Source organism: Anomaloglossus baeobatrachus, chromosome 4, assembly GCF_048569485.1.
Source record: "Anomaloglossus baeobatrachus isolate aAnoBae1 chromosome 4, aAnoBae1.hap1, whole genome shotgun sequence".
Classification (NCBI taxonomy): Eukaryota; Metazoa; Chordata; class Amphibia; order Anura; family Aromobatidae; genus Anomaloglossus; species Anomaloglossus baeobatrachus.
The window spans coordinates 16,714,805-16,732,940 of NC_134356.1; the positions used below are offsets into that span (position 1 = coordinate 16,714,805).

General features: G+C 48.9%; 4 protein-coding genes across 4 annotated transcripts; all 4 read right to left on the reverse strand.

The window, feature by feature from the left end:
• Nucleotides 1-1,487: 1,487 nt before the first annotated feature.
• LOC142301021 (histone H4-like) lies at nucleotides 1,488-1,799 on the reverse strand. Its single transcript, XM_075342041.1, has one exon. The coding sequence runs from the start codon at nucleotides 1,797-1,799 to the stop codon at nucleotides 1,488-1,490; it is 312 nt and encodes a 103-aa protein (XP_075198156.1).
• A 12,099-nt stretch (nucleotides 1,800-13,898) lies between these two features.
• On the reverse strand, nucleotides 13,899-14,259 carry LOC142301020 (histone H4). Its single transcript, XM_075342040.1, has one exon. It carries the CDS (start codon nucleotides 14,248-14,250, stop codon nucleotides 13,939-13,941), a length of 312 nt encoding a protein of 103 aa, XP_075198155.1. The 5' UTR covers nucleotides 14,251-14,259; the 3' UTR covers nucleotides 13,899-13,938.
• A 1,121-nt stretch (nucleotides 14,260-15,380) lies between these two features.
• LOC142301018 (histone H2B 1.1) lies at nucleotides 15,381-15,761 on the reverse strand. Its single transcript, XM_075342039.1, has one exon. It carries the CDS (start codon nucleotides 15,759-15,761, stop codon nucleotides 15,381-15,383), a length of 381 nt encoding a protein of 126 aa, XP_075198154.1.
• A 1,425-nt stretch (nucleotides 15,762-17,186) lies between these two features.
• On the reverse strand, nucleotides 17,187-17,597 carry LOC142302241 (histone H3). The gene has a single exon (XM_075343319.1). The coding sequence runs from the start codon at nucleotides 17,595-17,597 to the stop codon at nucleotides 17,187-17,189; it is 411 nt and encodes a 136-aa protein (XP_075199434.1).
• Nucleotides 17,598-18,136: the final 539 nt, after the last annotated feature.

The window sequence follows — 18,136 nt, forward strand, 5'->3', positions numbered from 1 at the left end:
CATTTTCAAAAAAGAAAAAGCCACTGGAGGTTTTTCACAGCTGTGCAGCGCCGCGCCCCTGATCGGGGATCCGTGAGTATGCGAGAGGGGGAGAGACCGACCGACGGACAGAGAGGGAAAGACAGAGTGACCATCTGACAGCGAAAGAAACCGACCGACAGAGGGAGATTGACCGACATCGCATCCAGAATTCACCAAAAAAAACGCACACGGACGGGTAGAACACGGACATGCTACGTGTCACATACGTGCAGACACGGACCCATTCACTTTAGCGGTCCGTGCCTGCGTGATGCCGAAGAAAAACGGACATGTTGAGAGTGTGTAAAAATGCACACACATACAAACGACACGGACACACGTTCTGTGTGGTTTTACGTGTGTGTGCGGCTGTTACCATAGGGTAACATTAATGTACGTGTCTCCATGCCACCGATACGTGCAAAAACGTACCAAACACGTACCGACGGCATGGATGTGTGTCGGAGGCCTTATATAGCGCTTTTAGTGTCAAAGATTTAGAGATGTGACCATCACTGCCACTAGTGGGGCTCAATCTAAATTCCCCATCAGTTATTGTAGTGTGGGAAGAACCGAGGAAACGCACAGAAACACGGGGAAAATTACACACTCCATGCAGATGTTGTCCTTTGTGGGATTTGAAAACAGGAACTCAGAGCTGCAAGACTACGGTGCTAACCACCGAGCCACCACAACACTGCAGTGCTAACCACTGAGGCACCACAAGACTGCAGTGCTAACCACCGAGCCACCACAACACTGCAGTGCTAACCACTGAGGCACCACAAGACTGCAGTGCTAACCACCGAGCCACCACAACACTGCAGTGCTAACCACTAAGGCACCACAAGACTGCAGTGCTCACCACTGAGCCACCAATCTCCATATAACGCCCTTACTCGAGCTGTATACCAACATACACTGCTATAAACGCCATAATGTTTTATGTCACCACATGGCGCTGAATATCTTTCATCCTTACTGCCATATAGAGCTTTATATGCAACATGTGCTTTCTAGTCTTGTATACCCTTCATATAGTGCTGTGTAAAACTTGTATGCGTATCCCACACAAAATGCAGTAAACATCCAAACAATACAATGTTCACCCACCACACAACACTGGATACCCATAAAAAATACATTATACCGCCACATAGTGCTGAATATACTCTATATACATCAGACATTCACCCCCAGCCACACGCAAAGGAGAAATTAGCAGCCATTGTGCGGGAATTCATACTCAGTCCTCAGCCACAGGTTTATTCCCAGCAGCTTTTTTAACCCTTTAGTGATCAGTGACGGCGGTTATCCCAGACGCCCAAAGAACAGATGTAATGATCGAGTGCAGCGCCGACCTCCCGCCCCTCCCCCCGCAGCAGGAGCTGTAGCCTCTCCTTGGAAGATGTGGGCGGCTCTGAGAAGAGCCTTTGTGTTTTTGTTTTAGGTTTGGAGCAGAAGTATTAACCCCCGAAGCCGTAGAGTGTGCGGCCCTGGCGCTTGAGCGCGTACACCACGTCCATGGCGGTGACGGTCTTCCTCTTGGCGTGCTCGGTGTAGGTGACGGCGTCACGGATCACGTTCTCCAGGAAGACTTTCAGGACGCCGCGAGTCTCCTCATAGATGAGGCCGGAGATGCGCTTGACGCCTCCTCTGCGGGCGAGACGGCCGATGGCGGGCTTGGTGATGCCCTGGATGTTGTCCCGGAGACCCTTCCTGTGCCGCTTGGCGCCGCCCTTCCCCAGACCTTTCCCTCCTTTGCCGCGTCCAGACATCTTCCACGTAGTCAGCAGAAAACTATGACTGAGGAGCGCACAGTCCTCGGTTATATCCAGCGAGAGAGGACCAGAAAGAAAACAGGGGAGATGACGCGAATACGGGGCGGAAAATGTTACTTGTTTTGCTCCGCCCCTCCTCTGCTGATTGGCTGAGCGCAGAACTGTTGGAGATTTTGAATTTCCCGCTCATTGTCCGGTTATTTATAATTATTATATTATAGTTATTATTATTATTATATTATTATAGCCCGGCCATGCAAATGAGCACTGCTGTCACATCGCTGTTCTATTGGGTGACAGAGGCATGTGACCAGTGTTAACGTCATGATTACCGCCCCCTGCAGCTCATTGGTGGATCCACGAGTCTCATTTCCATTTCTGACTTCAGATTCAGCCAATGACAGAAGAGGAGGGCGGAGCAGCAGCTTATAAAATACGCCGGAGCCGGCACACTCGTCATTTACTTCTATATCTGCCAATATTTCAAAGCAGCGATGGCTGGACGCGGTAAACAAGGCGGGAAGACTCGTGCTAAGGCCAAGACCCGCTCATCCCGGGCAGGACTGCAGTTCCCGGTCGGTCGTGTGCACAGGCTTCTCCGCAAGTTACATGTTACAATTGATTTCCACCACATGTGAGGTATCTGCGTACTCGGGAAAAATTGCACAATACGTTTTATGGTGCATTTTTTCCTGATACCGTTGTAAAAAGAAAAAAAAAAAAGCTACCTTGTTGCTGCAAAAATTTAAAAAAAAAATTAAAAAAAAATAAATAATTTTCACGGTTCAACGTTATCAACTTTCAGTGGAGCCCCTGGGGGTACAAGGGGCTCACTAAACATCTAGATAAATTCCTTGAGGGGTCTAGTTCCAAAATGGGGTAATTTGTGGGGGAGCTCCACTGTTTAGGCACCATGGGGGGGGGAGGGGGGTGTCTAAAAACGTGACATGGCGTCCGCTAATGATTCCAATCAATTTTGCTGTCAAATGGTGCCCTTCTCTTCTGAGCCCCGCCATGCGCCCAACAATTACTTTCCACCACATATGAGGTATCTGCGTACTCAGGAGAAAATGGACAATATGTTTTATGGTGCATTTTTTCCCGATACCCTTGTGAAGAAAAAAAAAAGCTACCTATTTAAAGCAACAGTTTTGTGGTAAAAAACATTTTTTTTTCTTTTCTTTGCTCAACGTTATAAACTTCTGTGAAGCCCCCAGGTGTTCAAAGTGCTCATCAAACATCTAGAAAAAATATTTGAGGGCTCTAGTTTCCAAAATGGGGTCACTTGTGGGGGAGCTCCATTGTTTAGGCACCTCAGGGGGTCTTCAAACCCGACATGGCGTCCGCTAATGAGTGCAGCTAATTTTGTGTTCAAAAATTCAAATGGCGCTCCTTGCCTTTCGACCTATGCCGTGCACCCAAACAATTGATTTTTACCCCATATGGGGTATCAGCGTACTCAGGAGAACATGCACAATAAATTGTAGGGTGCACTTTCTCTTTTCTCCCTTGTAAAAATGAAAATTTTATGGCTAAAGTAACATTTTTGTGTTATAAAGTAAAATTTTCATTTTTTCCTTCCACATTGCTTTGGTTCCTGTGAAGCACCTAAAGGGTTAATAAACTTCTTGGATGTGGTTTTGAGCAGAGTGAGGGGTGCAGTTTTTAGAATGGGGTCACTTTTGGGTATTTTCTGCCACCTCGGCCTCTAAAAGTCACTTCAAATGTGATGTGGTCCCTAAAAAAAATATTTTGTAAATTTTGTTGGAAAAATTAGAATTTGCTGATGACCTTTGACCCCTTCTAACTTCCTAACGAAAAAAAAAATTCTTTCGAAAATTGCGCTGATGTAAAGTAGACAAGTGGGAAATGTTATTTAGTAACTATTTTGTGTGGCATATCTCTCAGATTTATGGGCATAAATTTTCAAAGTTTGAAAATTGCGAAATTTTCCAAATTTTCGCACAATTTCCTAAATTTTCACAAATAAACACAAAAAGTATCGGCCTAAATTTACAACTGACATGAAGTACAATATGTCACGAAAAAACAATGTCAGAATAGCCAGGATCCGTTGAAGCGTTCCAGAGTTATAGCCTGTCAAAGTGACACTGGTCAGAATTGCAAAAAATGGCCCGGTCATTAGGGTGTTTTAGTGGCGGGGGTTAATGAATTAAGCCCTAGTAGAGGAACGCATTATACCTGGGTCCGATGGTGAGAGGAGGCCCGACGTACGTTTCGCGGCTTTAAGAGAAAGTCGCTTGCCGCTTCATCATGGGGGAATTATTTATATAAGCCTGGGATCTGTACCGTTTTTTGGTGAATTTTTCTTTTCCTCTTTGTCTGCATCTGGCCAATGCAGACTCGGGATTAAGTCTTTTCCCTATTATGGTCAGAATGCCCATGTCTCTTATTCGAGATTTGATGCTTACATGCCGGTGATTTAGAGACATTGTATCCCTATCAGAGATATAACATTCTTTACCCATCTTTTTGCTTATTTGCCAGTGATTTAGGCTATATTAATATAATCTATTTGTGAATGCTGCCAATTTCCTGTTGTCCGCACCAGGCCAATGTTCTGTTTTTTACCATCTGTTTCTCCCCTCCTCCCTCAAATGTATATTATGTTATTTTTTTTTGCACTTGCACTTTGAAATTTCTATGCAATAAAACTTATGAACTGTTTTCAGCAATTTTGCTCGTGTTCTCCCTTTTTTTGAAATGCTCTTTGAGCTGCTGTGAACCTGGGGTGGCTCCTCCACCAGGTTCTCATTTTTTTCTATGCCTTCTATGGAATGTTTGATTCATATAAATGCATCATGTATCGATCAGTAGGTTTACTTACAAGCAGGGGACCACTGGGGGGCTTCCCAACACGCGTTTCGCCGTCTTTATCAAGGGAAACGTAAGTATGTGTGGAATAAGGTGCCTTTTTAAAGAATGTATGGCATCCGGAGGCACCACATGCACGGCCGTGCGGTGTCTGTCGTCACTTCCGGCCGCGGGACCGCAGCAATGATATGCGCGATCCCGTGATAGGAAGCGGCGGCAGATAGAGTAAGTGTTGTGTGTGACAAACGCATGCGCACAAAATAGTGCCTATATGACATGGATTGAGATGCTAGTACATTCCATTGAATAGCGTAAATCGAAAGGTATATCACTCCATTCATATGCTGCGCTTATACCACAAAACAAACACTGGGAGGTTGAATCACCCATATAGTCTCCTACATAGTATAAAGATAAATTGAAAAAATAATAAATAATAATTATTAAATAACATGTGTTAATCCAAAGTATAAACACAGTATGGAAATGGGAAACCCCCCGGTGGTAACATCACACAATCATCATTCAAGGAATAAAGATCATACATGGAAAATAGTGGAGGGGCAATGTAAAAAAATACACAAAACAGTGTGAGAGCAGTGTGTTCTATTCAGCGTTATATGGAGTCTGTGCAGCAAAACAAGAAAATCCCCCATCACTAACAGCAGCATATGGACCCATACAGCTCTATAGGAAGTATAGGGGGATATACAGCACTACAGCAGCCTATACAGCAGTATATTCACCACTACAGCAGCCTATACAGCAGTATATGGAGGATATACAGCGCTACAGCAGCCTATACAGCAGTATATGGAGGATATACAGCGCTACAGCAGCCTATACAGCAGTATATGGAGGATATACAGCATTACAGCAGCCTATACAGCAGTATATGGAGGATATTCAGCGCTACAGCAGCCTATACAGCAGTATATGGAGGATATACAGCGCTACAGCAGCCTATACAGCAGTATATGGAGGATATTCAGCGCTACAGCAGCCTATACAGCAGTATATGGAGGATATTCAGCGCTACAGCAGCCTATACAGCAGTATATGGGGGATATGCAGGACTACAGCAGCCTATACAGCAGTTTTTGGAGGATATGCAGCACTACAGCCCCCTATACAGCAGTATATGGAGGATATACAGTACTACAGCAGCCTATACAGCAGTATATGGAGGATATACAGCGCTACACCAGCTTATACAGCAGTATATGGAGGATATACAGCACTACGGGGGGGGGGGGGAGACGTCAAGGCACCTTTTAGAGCTTGGAAGGACTCTTCTTGGGTAGGTCCCCAATTGATGAGGTGTCCTCTGGGACTGTTGGTTGTTCCTCGAAGCAGGTCGTGCAGTGGTGTGGCAAGCCGGGCGAAGTTCTTGACAAACCGGCAGTAGTAGCCTTCCAGTCCCAGGAATGCCCTGACCTCCTTGACAGTTGTGGGTTGGAGCCAGTCCCGTACGGCGGCTATTTTCTTCGTCGATGGTTGCACACCTTCGGTCGAGATCCTGTGGCCCAGGTAATCGATCTCCTGCTGTAGAAGACAGCACTTGCTGGGTTTCAACTTCAAGCCATGTTCCCTTAACCTCTGGAACGAAGAATATGGAACGAACACGCGGCCCAGCTTCTGTAGATGTTCTTTGAACGTGGCTGAATAGACCACAATGTCATCAAGGTAGATGAGGGTGAATTCGAAATTGAAGTCTCCCAAGCAGCGCTCCATCAGCCTCTGGAAAGTCTCCCGGCGCGTTGTTCAGGCCGAAGGGCATCCTGTCAAACTCGTACAGGCCCATGGATAGGATGAAAGCGGTCTTTTCTCTGTCCTTTCCGCTGGCCAGATCCAGGGAGGAAAAGTACTTGGCTTTCTTCAGAGCCGTCAGGGATTCTTCGATCCTCGGCAAAGGGTATGAGTCCCGGGCGGTGCAAGCATTCAGGCGGCGGTAGTCCACACAGAACCTCAGGGATCCGTCTTTCTTTTTAACTATTACCACCGGTGAAGCCCAGGGGCTCTGGCTCTCTCGTACCACTCCGGCATGGAGTTCAGGAAGCTTTTCACTTCTTGGTATCGCTGGGGTGGTATCTGCCGGTATCTCTCACGGATAGGATTAGGGTTACCTGTAGGGATCTCGTGTTGGATACTGGTGGTGCATCCAAAGTCGGTGTCATGCCGGGCAAAGGACGCCTGGTGTTCCTGTAGTAGTTTTTCCACCTGGGAAACTTCCTGCTTAGAGTATTGGGATGTATCCAGCTGACACTTCTCTAGCAGCTCCTTTCCAGCTTCATTGTCATCTGTGGCGGTGGCCATGGTGGAGACAGTCACTGTCCAGTCTCCCTCTGTCGATGGGGCAAACTGGAGGGGGCCCTTGGGATTCACCTCTGTAGGTAGGGCGTAGACTCTGGCGAGCTGCGTCCCCGCTTCTAGGTCGACGCCTACACTAGCCGTATTGCTCAGACGGACAGGGATCCTTCCCCTCCTCACGACAGCCAGAGTGTGAGTGACTAATGGGTTCAGTTTTCCCTCCCTCGGGGTTTGCGCCTCAATCAGTACCTCCACGCCTTCAAGCGGTCTTGTGGTGCTAAGGGGTAGCGAGATAATTGTCTCCTTTTCAGCCGGTAAGGTGATCCTAGTGTGGCGATGCATGGTAATAGTGGCTATGGGCCGTTGTTCCTCTGCCATTTGCTGTAGGCCCGAACCACTCTTCGGAATGCTCGGCGGGTGGCCCCGTGTGTGGTAACTTCCTGCCAGTACTTGGGTGCCCGCTTGGTAAACAATACCAGGTCCAGGTCTTTCAGGATGTTCATTCCAATAATCATGGGCGTTTCCGAACCGAAGCCTTCTTTGACCACGATTATCCCCCTCTTCCCGAGGTCCTGTCCACACATTTCGGTGTTCATCCAAGCTACTCCCGTTACTGGAATGGGTAGATTATTGGCCGCTTTGATCTTGATGACGTTATTCGGGTCATAGGCAGCCCGTGGTTGTAGATATTTCTCGTAAAACTGCTCTGAGATGGTGGACACCTGGGATCCAGTATCCATTAGTCTTTGCACGGCAACCCCCTCTAGCATTACTTTTAGTGTAGGGCTGTTTGATGCAAGCTTGCTCCTTTGTTGGCTCCTTTTTTCTTTGGCCTTCCCGGTCGAGTGAGCCTCCTCAGCCGGGGTGTCTAGTTTAAAGGTGGCTGCTGTTGAGAGGCACGGCTTGGCGGTTCTAGTGAATAGGCCTGGGGCTCCACCCGCTGTTTCGAGTGAAACTCCGCTTGCTGGGGTGTTTGAGAGTCCATTCGATGGAACGGCTGCGGGTCGGGTTGGAAGGAGTTCTGGGGGCAACGGTTTGCTCTGTGACGGGGGTCACCACATGTCCAGCACTTTCCCATAGGCCGGCTAGTTTGCCGTCTCACTTGCCCATCTGCTTGTCGGTCTAGTGCGAGCTGCAGCACCTGCTTCTGTAAGTCCGCCACCATCTGCTTCAGTTCCTCCGTGTCGCTGTTCGGAGTATTTGTACTGTACATGGATCTGCAAGTAGCGGTATAAGTCTCTGTTCCTGTAACAGGTCCCCTAGAACGTTCTATGGCTTCTTGTTTAACCTCAGCAAACGTAAGGGCTGGATTCATCCGGAGTAAGTCCTGCAATGAGCGGTTGAGATACGGATCTCTCAGTCCTATTACGAATTGGTCCCTCAGCACCAGGTCGCGGGAGGATGTATCAGCTAGATTTTCTCCATTTTTGCAGGCTTGTTCCAGCAGTACTTGGAGGGCGTTCGCATTTCGGGGAATGTCCTCCCACTTGAGCTGTGTACGCTGGAAGAACATGTAGCGCAGTGTTCCCAGGTATCTGGTCGGCCCATAGGTGTTCTCTAGCACCCGCACCAAGTCATCTAATGTACGCTGGCCCCTAACCGTCTCCAGTCTGACTGTCGTCCATGCCTCCCCCTCTAACATCAGCATAGCCATTTCCGCTAAGGTCTTAGGGTCAGCATTATACATTTCCCCCACTATCCTAAGTTGTTCCGCCCATTCAGGTACAGGGTAATTCCGTCCATTAAACTTCCTCACTTGATTTACAATAGACGCCGGAGGAGCTGTCTGACAATAAGCTACCACCGGGAGGGGATTTTGCTGGTCACAGATCCTGCCGACTACGCCAGATGAAGTGGCCGCAGGTCTGACCGCGGCTGAGTTCCCATAATCTGCGCCAACAAAATCCCCACGCTCAGATTTTATGCAAGGGTACATTTCTTTACTGGTAAACATCTCAATGACACACGCAGCTGGCTTAGCAGCACACATAACCAGAGTTTGCTATCCGGGTCTCTAACTTCGGACACACGGCGCAGAACACAAAAAAACCAGCAATGATAAACAAGAATTCTGTCCCTGACTTGCCCTATGGGTTATATTACCAGTCCAAAACACAAGGAGGGAGGGCTCCCACGTAGCAGGCCTGGACTCCGGGTAAACAGCGGCGACTCCAAGGGAGAGAGATGGGAAGATCTTCAGCCCTCTCAACAGAGGACTAGCTTACAGTCTCTTGGTACGGAGGAAGGAGACGGTCCAGAGGTCCCTTGAGTCCAGTATCACGTCTGCAGCAGTTCTGGCAACCCCTCACACTTCAGCGATGAGGGCAGTCCGAGGCAGATCTGTTCAGGTCCAACTCCAGAAGCTCAGTGACCTTCTTTCCCGCACTTTTTCTGTACAACCACTCCCTGTGGGAGGGGATCAGATTTTACAGTATTCGCTTCTCAAGCAATTTCAGCACTTGTCCACAAGGTGGCAGCACCATCCTGTGCAATGTCAGTCTCCATGTCCTTTTCAATCACAAAACAGTCAGTGGGCCCACTCACACTTGCGCTATTTTGACGCAAACGGAATCCGTCATTAATGTAGTACAGTTCATTTATTTACAGTGGAAGCGCGACATCGTGTGGACACAAGCGGGTACTGCATGACACACACGCGCCATAGTAACGCACGTCCACTGTAAATAAATGAACTGTACTACATTAGTGACGGATTCCGTTTGCGTCAAAATAGCGCAAGTGTGAAACTAGCCAGAGCTGCTCGCCTCGTTACACTATAAACAGCCAGTGTGAGATCAGGAGCCCCCTGGAGCTGTAGAGGGATCACTGTCTCCTCCCACTCCTGTTTAGTTCATAATGAACTAATCTCTGTCAGGAGGTGATAGATGAACTAGGTCACTCTGAAGATTAGTTCATTTTGAACTACTCACTCACGAACTACCCATCACTACTCCATATACTGGTAGTTAGTGCAGTTTACTCCCCATATAGGGCGGTATCTCTCCATATAGTGCTGTAAACTCTTATATGCTCTCTACATTGCTATATATCTACAGTGCTGTACGCTCTATAGCTACGTGTAACCCTAATATAGAGCTTCAATTATCGAGCCTTATACCCCCATACACTGCTATGAAGTCCCACATTGTTGCATGCCCCCATAGAGCACTGCACACCCTTCAGCCTTTTAACCCCTTCACGACCGTGGGCCGTAAAATTACGTCCTATTTTAACGTGACTTAACGAAAAGGGACGTAATTTTACGGCCTAAACTTCATTTGATTGCCGTGGCCATAGCAACGGCTTTCAAATGATGTCCCCTGCTGTTTCTTACAGCAGGGGACCTTTGCTTGACCCCAGGGGGGGCGGCATCGCCACCCCCTATCGACGATCGATGTGATTGGCTGTTCAAATCTGAACCGCCAACCACATCGATCGCACTAATTTCGGCAAAAATAATGCCCGAATTAGTGCGATCCTGTGAGATCCAGCTATGAGATGCCGCAGCTGCTGCAGCATATCATAGGTGGACCTCAAACATGCCGCCCCCAGCCCCTGCAGCACTGATTGGAGCGATCGTGCTATGACGCGCAATCGCTCCAATCAGTGTGCAGTGGGGCGGTCTGATCTGCCGGTGGTCGCCCTCCCCAGGCCTGTGCTGGCCTGCGAGCCCTCCCCCAACATGGCTGCAGCGTGCAGTGGCTGGTACTTGTGGTACCACGCCACCGCTGCTGCTGCCGCCGCCGCCGCTAAGGTCACCGCTACTGCTGCTGCACGTGAGTACTGTGCTCACTTTGCAGCCCGTGCGCGCTCCCGTGGTGCCCCTGCGCGCTGCCGTGATAGCCCCTGCCGTGCCCCCCCCGCGATCTGCTCCCCCCAACCCCCCTCCCCCCGACATCCCGATCTGCTCCCCCCGCGATCTGACTGCCTCCCCCATTATCTTTATTCTGATTCTGCTTCTGCAGCTCCCTCTCCGGTCTCCCCCTCTGCTCTCCCCCCTCCCCCTCTGCTCTCAACCCCCTCTGCTCTCAACCCCCCCTCTGCTCTCAACCCCCCCTCTGCTCTCACCCCCCCCTCTCCCCCTCTGCTCTCCCCCGACGTCCTCTTACCTGTCTTCACCGGCCTGATCACATCTGCGTCCATCGCTGGGTCCTTCCTGGGCATTCTGCTGATCTGCCTGCTGCTCCTGTAAAGCTGTCCATCTCTCTGCCATCTGTTGCTCTGCAGCTCTTCTGGTCAGTGATCCTCCTGCTAGTCCTCTGGGTACTGTGAGTATAACTTTTTTTTTTTTTTTCCGTATCCCCTGTCCATTTTTACACCTCATCCGTCCGTGCGTCCCGCCAAGCGCTGATCAGGGATGCAGATAACGGATCGGCATCCCTGCTCAATTTTTGGCGTGACTTTTTTTTCCGTATCCCCGACGCTTTTTGTATCGCATCCATCCGTGCGTCCCGCCAAGCGCTGATCAGGGATGCAGATAACGGATCGGCATCCATGGTCAATTTTTGGCGTGACTTTTTTCCGTATCCCCGACGCTTTTTGTATCGCATCCGTCCGTGCGTCCCGCCAAGCGCTGATCAGGGATGCAGATAACGGATCGGCATCCATGGTCAATTTTTGGCGTGACTTTTTTACGTATCCCCGACGCTTTTTTTTATCGCATCCGACCATGCGTCCTGCAGCGGCCGATCAGTGCACCGCGTCTGTGCGTTTGAAAAGTCAAATGGCGCTCCTTCTCTTCTGAGCCCCGCCATGCGCTCAAACAATTACTTTCCACCACATATGAGGTATCTGCGTACTCAGGAGAAATTGCACAATACGTTTTATGGTGCATTTTTTCCTGTTACCCTTGTGAAAAAAAAAGCTACCTAGTTGAAGCAACCGTTTTGTGGTAAAAAAAAAAAAAATTCTTTTCAAGGCTCAACGCTATAAACTTCTGTGAAGCCCCCAGGTGTTCAAAGTGCTCACCAAACATCTAGAAAAATTATTTGAGGGCTCTAGTTTCCAAAATGGTGTCACTTGTGGGGGAGCTCCACTGTTTAGGCACCATAGGGGGTCTCCAAACGTGACATGGCGTCCGCTAATGATTCCAACCAATTTTGCTGTCAAATGGCGCTCCTTCTCTTCTGAACCCCGCCATGCGCCCAAACAATTACTTTCCACCACATATGAGGTATCTGTGTACTCAGGAGAAAATGCACAATACATTTTATGGTGCATTTTTTCCTGATAGCCTTGTGAAAAAAAAGCTACCTAGTTGAAGCAAACGTTTTGTGGTAAAAAAATTTTTTTTTCTTTTCACGGCTCAACGCTATAAACTTCTGTGAAGCCCCCAGGTGTTCAAAGTGCTCACCAAACATCTAGAAAAATTATTTGAGGGCTCTAGTTTCCAAAATGGGGTCACTTGTGGGGGAGCTCCATTGTTTAGGCACCTCAGGGGGTCTTCATACCCCACATGGCGTCCGCTAATGAGTGCAGCTAATTTTGCACTCAAAAATTCAAATGGCGCTCCTTGCCTTCCGAGCACTGCCGTGTGTCCAAAGATTTGATTTCCACCACATATGAGGTATCTGCGTATTCAGGAGAAAATGCACAATACATTTTATGGTGCATTTTTTCCTGTTACCCTTGTGAAAAAAAAAGCTACCTAGTTGAAGCAACCGTTTTGTGGTAAAAAAAAATTTTTCTTTTCACGGCTGAACGCTATAAACTTCTGTGAAGCCCCCAGGGGTTCAAAGTGCTCACCAAACATCTAGAAAAATTATTTGAGGGCTCTAGTTTCCAAAATGGGGTCACTTGTGGGGGAGCTCCATTGGTTAGGCACCTCAGGGGGTCTTCAAACCCGACATGGCGTCCGCTAATGAGTGCAGTTAATTTTGCGTTCAAAAATTCAAATGGCGCTCCTTCCCTTCCGAGCTCTGCCGTGCGCCCAAACAATTGATTTTTACCACATATGGGGTATCAGCGTACTCAGGAGAACATGCACAATAAATTGTATTGTGTACTTTCTCTTTTCTCCCTTGTAAAAATGAAAATTTTATGGCTAAAGTAACATTTTTGTGTTAAAAAGTAAAATTTTCATTTTTTCCTTCCACATTTCTTTGGTTCCTGTGAAGCACCTAAAGGGTTAATAAACTTATTGGATGTGGTTTTGAGCAGAGTGAGGGGTGTAGTTTTTAGAATGGGGTCACTTTTGGGTATTTTCTGTCACCTCGGCCTCTCAAAGTCACCTCAAATGTGATGTGGTCCCTAAAAAAAATTATTTTGTAAATTTTGTTGGAAAAATGAGAATTTGCTGATGACCTTTGACCCCTTCTAACTTCCTAACGGAAAAAAATTTGTTTCGAAAATTGCGCTGATGTAAAGTACACAAGTGGGAAATGTTATTTAGTAACTATTTTGTGTGACATATTTCTCAGATTTATGGGCATAAATTTTCAAAGTTTGAAAATTGCGAAATTTTCAAAATTTTCGCCAAATTTCCTAAATTTTCACAAATAAACGCAAAAAATATCGGCCTAAATTTACCACTGACATGAAGTACAATATGTCACGAAAAAACAATCTCAGAATCGCCGGGATCCGTTGAAGCGTTCCAGAGTTATAACCTGTCAAAGTGACACTGGTCAGAATTGCAAAAAATGGCCCGGTCATTAGGGTGTTTTAGTGGCCGGGGGTGAAGGGGTTAATCCCCATATAGAGCTTTATATGCACAATGTTGCTTTCCAACCAAATAGTCTCGTACACCCTCCATATAGCGCTGTGTAATACTCGTATGCTGTATTCTATATACAGTGCAATAACCCTTCAAATACACCACTCAAACAATGCAGTATACCGCCATATAGTGCGGAATTCACTCTATATACATTAGATAATCGCTCCCCCCTTCCCCCGCAGCAGGAGCTGTAGCTTCTTCTCGGAAGATGTGGGTGACTCTGAGAAGAGCCTTTGTGGTTTATTTATTTGGGTTTTTTTATGAGCAGAAGTATTAACCCCCGAAGCCGTAGAGAGTGCGGCCCTGGCGCTTGAGCGCGTACACCACGTCCATGGCGGTGACGGTCTTCCTCTTGGCGTGCTCGGTGTAGGTGACGGCGTCACGGATCACGTTCTCCAGGAAGACTTTCAGGACACCGCGAGTCTCCTCATAGATGAGGCCAGAGATGCGCTTGACGCCTCCTCTGCGGGCGAGACGGCGGATGGCGGGCTTGGTGATGCCCTGGATGTTGTCCCGGAGAACCTTCCTGTGCCGCTTGGCGCCGCCCTTCCCCAGACCTTTCCCTCCTTTGCCGCGTCCAGACATCTTCCACGTACTCAGCAGAAACCTATGACTGACGAGCGCACAGTCCTCCTTTATATAGAGCGAGGGAGGACCAGGAAGAGAACAAGAGACAAGAAGCGTTCCCGGGGCGGGGAATCTATTTATCGGTTTCGCTCCTCCTCTGCTGATTGGCTGAGCGCAGAACAGTTAGGGATTTTGAATTTCCCGCTCATTGTCCGGTTATTTTCCCGCTTCTACCGCGATTATGTTAAGTATAGACATAACCTTCACTCCAGTAAACCCCATATAGTGCTGTATATTCCAATATCATTCTGAATATCTTCATATACTGTTTTGTAAACCCCATAAAGCCACATATTAGTGGTGTGCACTCCCATATGCTGCTGTATACCTGTATAAAGTGCCATATAGATACAACATATTGATCTATACCCCATATAGTAGTGTATAGTCCCATATGATGCTGTATACCGCCATATTGTACTGTATGATCGTCATCCACTTATTGCACTATGCTTCCTTTATTGTGTTGTCCCATACAGGGCTGTATACCCAATATAATAAACTGAACCTCATATAGCTCTGTACATCTCCATATATTGCTGTAAACCCACAATACAGTCCTGTATACCACCATATACTTATGTTTGATGCAATGTAAATGAATGAGATCCCTTGAGCTCAGTAAGTGACTATTTATAATGACCTCTGACTCCATTCAAAATACAGCGATGATGTTAGTCACAACCTTCAATCCAGCAAACACCATACACTGCTGTATATTCCCATATAGCGCTGTAGTCTCCATACAACGATGCATCCGATCATATCGTGCTGTATATTCCCTGTACACACTTAAATACTGCTAAATATATACCCTTAGCTAGTGAAATCAACATGAGCTGTTAGTGACAATTGCTTGCATTTAGTGCCGGCAGTAACACTATCCCCGGGCAGCTCCATCCCCCCATATACACGATCCTCACCGAAATCCTCCAGCCACAAACCTCATCTGTAGCGACCATCGCAGCGCAGAGGATCTGCTCCAATCATTGCCACAGCCAGAAACAGAGACCATCCAGTATAAAGCTCAGATTAGACAATGTGGCGGCTCTTAGAAGAGCCTTTGTGGTGCGGAGCAGCGGTGGTGATCACTTGGCGCTGGTGTACTTGGTGACGGCCTTGGTGCCCTCGGACACGGCGTGCTTGGCCAGCTCTCCGGGCAGCAGCAGGCGCACGGCGGTCTGGATCTCCCGGGAGGTGATGGTGTGGCGCTTGTTGTAGTGCGCCAGGCGGGAGGCTTCCCCTGCGATGCGCTCGAAGATGTCACCGACGAAGCAGTTCATGATGCCCATGGCCTTGGAGGAGATGCCGGTGTCGGGGTGCACCTGCTTCAGCACCTTGTACACGTAGATGGCATAGCTCTCCTTCCGGCTCTTCCTCCGCTTCTTGCCGTCCTTCTTCTGAGTCTTGGTCACGGCTTTCTTGGAGCCCTTCTTGGGCGCTGGGGCGGACTTGGCGGGATCAGGCATGATGAGAGCAGAGAGATCTCGTCACTGGAGAGAGAATAATGATCCTGCTCCTCCCAGAGCGGCCGTATTTATAGCCCGGCCATGCAAATCACACTGCTGGCACATCGCTGTTCTACTGGGTGACTAAGGGAAACGGAACCAACTCCGCCCCCTGCAGCTCATTGGTTGCCTTCTCTCTGCCATCATATCAGCAGCTTTTCTCCTCTGTATCTCCCCCATACTACAGATCTCCATACAGTGCTATAAACCCCGCAGTCTACACGGCGCTGTGCACCCGGGGCCCCGTCACTCTGCCCCCGCTCTGCAGTGACCGGTAATGCCCCGTATAACATGGGGGAAGCAGTGACTGCAGGAGCGGAGTCTCGGATCAGTTCTCACTTCTGAGGAAATAGGAAATGATTGTGGTAACTGAAAACGATGGCGAGAAACACCGGGCACTGAAGGGTTAATAAGACAGACCACGTGGTGCATGTAACTCGGAGCAGCCTGTGGGCGGGGCAAGAAACTTGCTGCAAAGTGATGATTGGCTGAAAACCGAATTTTGAAGTTCCCGCTCAGTGCCCGATAGCTCCTCCCGCTCTTTGTCTCCATCGTGTAACACGCGGCCTCAGGGGGGACGTTCTGCTGAGATTTCTACAATCCGCAGATTTCCAGCACCCGACACAGATCTGTGCGATCTGCAGAGGATGAAGTTTGTTCTTTATCTTTCTCACGAGTCTTAACTAATTACAAACACGGCACTATTTGAGCAGAGCGAAATCACAGCCCGATACAATCTCCGCACAACCTGCAGATATTCTCCAAACAGAACAGCGCCCTGGAGTGAGGATCCCCCTGCGACATCTTCAGATCTCACAGCCCCCGACATCAGACACCGGCGACATCAGACACCGGATCCCAATAACCGCATCACAAGGCGCATGAACATAGCAGCGGAACCTTCCTCCGTCCGTCACTGATCGCTGTGATCCTGACGGGACCGGAGCCGCAAGAAGTAACCACAGCATCTCCTGCTCCAGCGTCACACAATCCGATCACTGCACCCGACACAGCAGGAATTGTAGCGTCTCCAGGATCAGTGGCGCCTGAGAAGAACCAGTGTAACAATAGATCGATCTAGAGGATAAGAACAATGGAGCCTATGGGCATGAAATAAAGCTCCAACACCCCTCACAATAAGGGGGCGCCACACAATGAGCCGCTCCAAGTAAGAGGACAGATAGTAAAAAAAAACCACCGGTGCGATAATCCAGATCCAGGCGGACACTGCGGCTTGTGCTGACAGAGCAGAGAAAATAAGCAACAGGAAACTCAGCAGAGACCGCGCTTGAGGCAGAATCAGAGGCCGGGAATCAGCTCGTCTGAGGGAGGATTTGGTGGCTCTGAAAAGAGCCTTTGTGTTGTGCTCGGGGGTGCGGGACAGATCTACGCCCTCTCCCCGCGGATGCGGCGGGCCAGCTGGATGTCTTTGGGCATGATGGTGACCCTCTTGGCGTGGATGGCGCACAGGTTGGTGTCCTCGAACAGCCCCACCAGATAAGCCTCGCTGGCCTCCTGCAGGGCCATGACGGCCGAGCTCTGGAAGCGCAGATCGGTCTTGAAGTCCTGGGCGATCTCTCTCACCAGGCGCTGGAAGGGAAGCTTCCGGATCAGCAGCTCGGTGGATTTCTGGTAGCGGCGGATCTCCCGGAGAGCGACTGTCCCCGGCCGGTAGCGATGCGGCTTCTTCACTCCGCCGGTGGCGGGAGCGCTCTTCCTGGCGGCCTTAGTGGCCAGCTGCTTGCGGGGAGCTTTCCCTCCGGTGGATTTACGGGCGGTCTGCTTAGTTCTGGCCATAATTCTGTGCAAAGGAGAACAGATATGATGAGAGCCGTACCGGGAGCAGAGTATTTATCCTCCTGTGCGCGTCCTCATTGGTCTGTGAGAAACACGCCCCCTACAACCTATTGGTTACGTCACACAAAAGAAAGTTATACAGCCAATAATTATCCTATGTCTCTGACTAATCATTCTTCAGAAGAAGCTCCGCCCTTCAGAATAGCCCTCGGTAACCCCGCCCCTGTTGTAACCCTGCCTGTGTCCCTCCCCCTCAGCACTCCTGCACCTGTCACCTCCCATGATGCGCTCAGCAGCTCACATTTACCGCCGCTCATACACAGATGTCACATCCCGGCTACTCGCGGCTCAGGATGTAACTGCAGCTCCATCTCCCCGCACACAGCGCTGTACAGTGCAGCTCCCGCATAATCACTACATCCCCCGGCAACAACCATCTACTGTCCCCTGTACACGAGATCACCGCGGAGATCTACATAGCGAGAAATACAACACTGATCATAGGGGGACAAGAAGTAGCACTGATCACACAGCTCTGC

What these genes read in the sequence shown, in the direction of transcription:
- LOC142301021 (XM_075342041.1), bottom strand. Translation starts at nt 1,799, where the DNA reads ATGTCTGGACGCGGCAAAGGAGGGAAAGGTCTGGGGAAGGGCGGCGCC.
- LOC142301020 (XM_075342040.1), bottom strand. Translation starts at nt 14,250, where the DNA reads ATGTCTGGACGCGGCAAAGGAGGGAAAGGTCTGGGGAAGGGCGGCGCC.
- LOC142301018 (XM_075342039.1), bottom strand. Translation starts at nt 15,761, where the DNA reads ATGCCTGATCCCGCCAAGTCCGCCCCAGCGCCCAAGAAGGGCTCCAAG.
- LOC142302241 (XM_075343319.1), bottom strand. Translation starts at nt 17,597, where the DNA reads ATGGCCAGAACTAAGCAGACCGCCCGTAAATCCACCGGAGGGAAAGCT.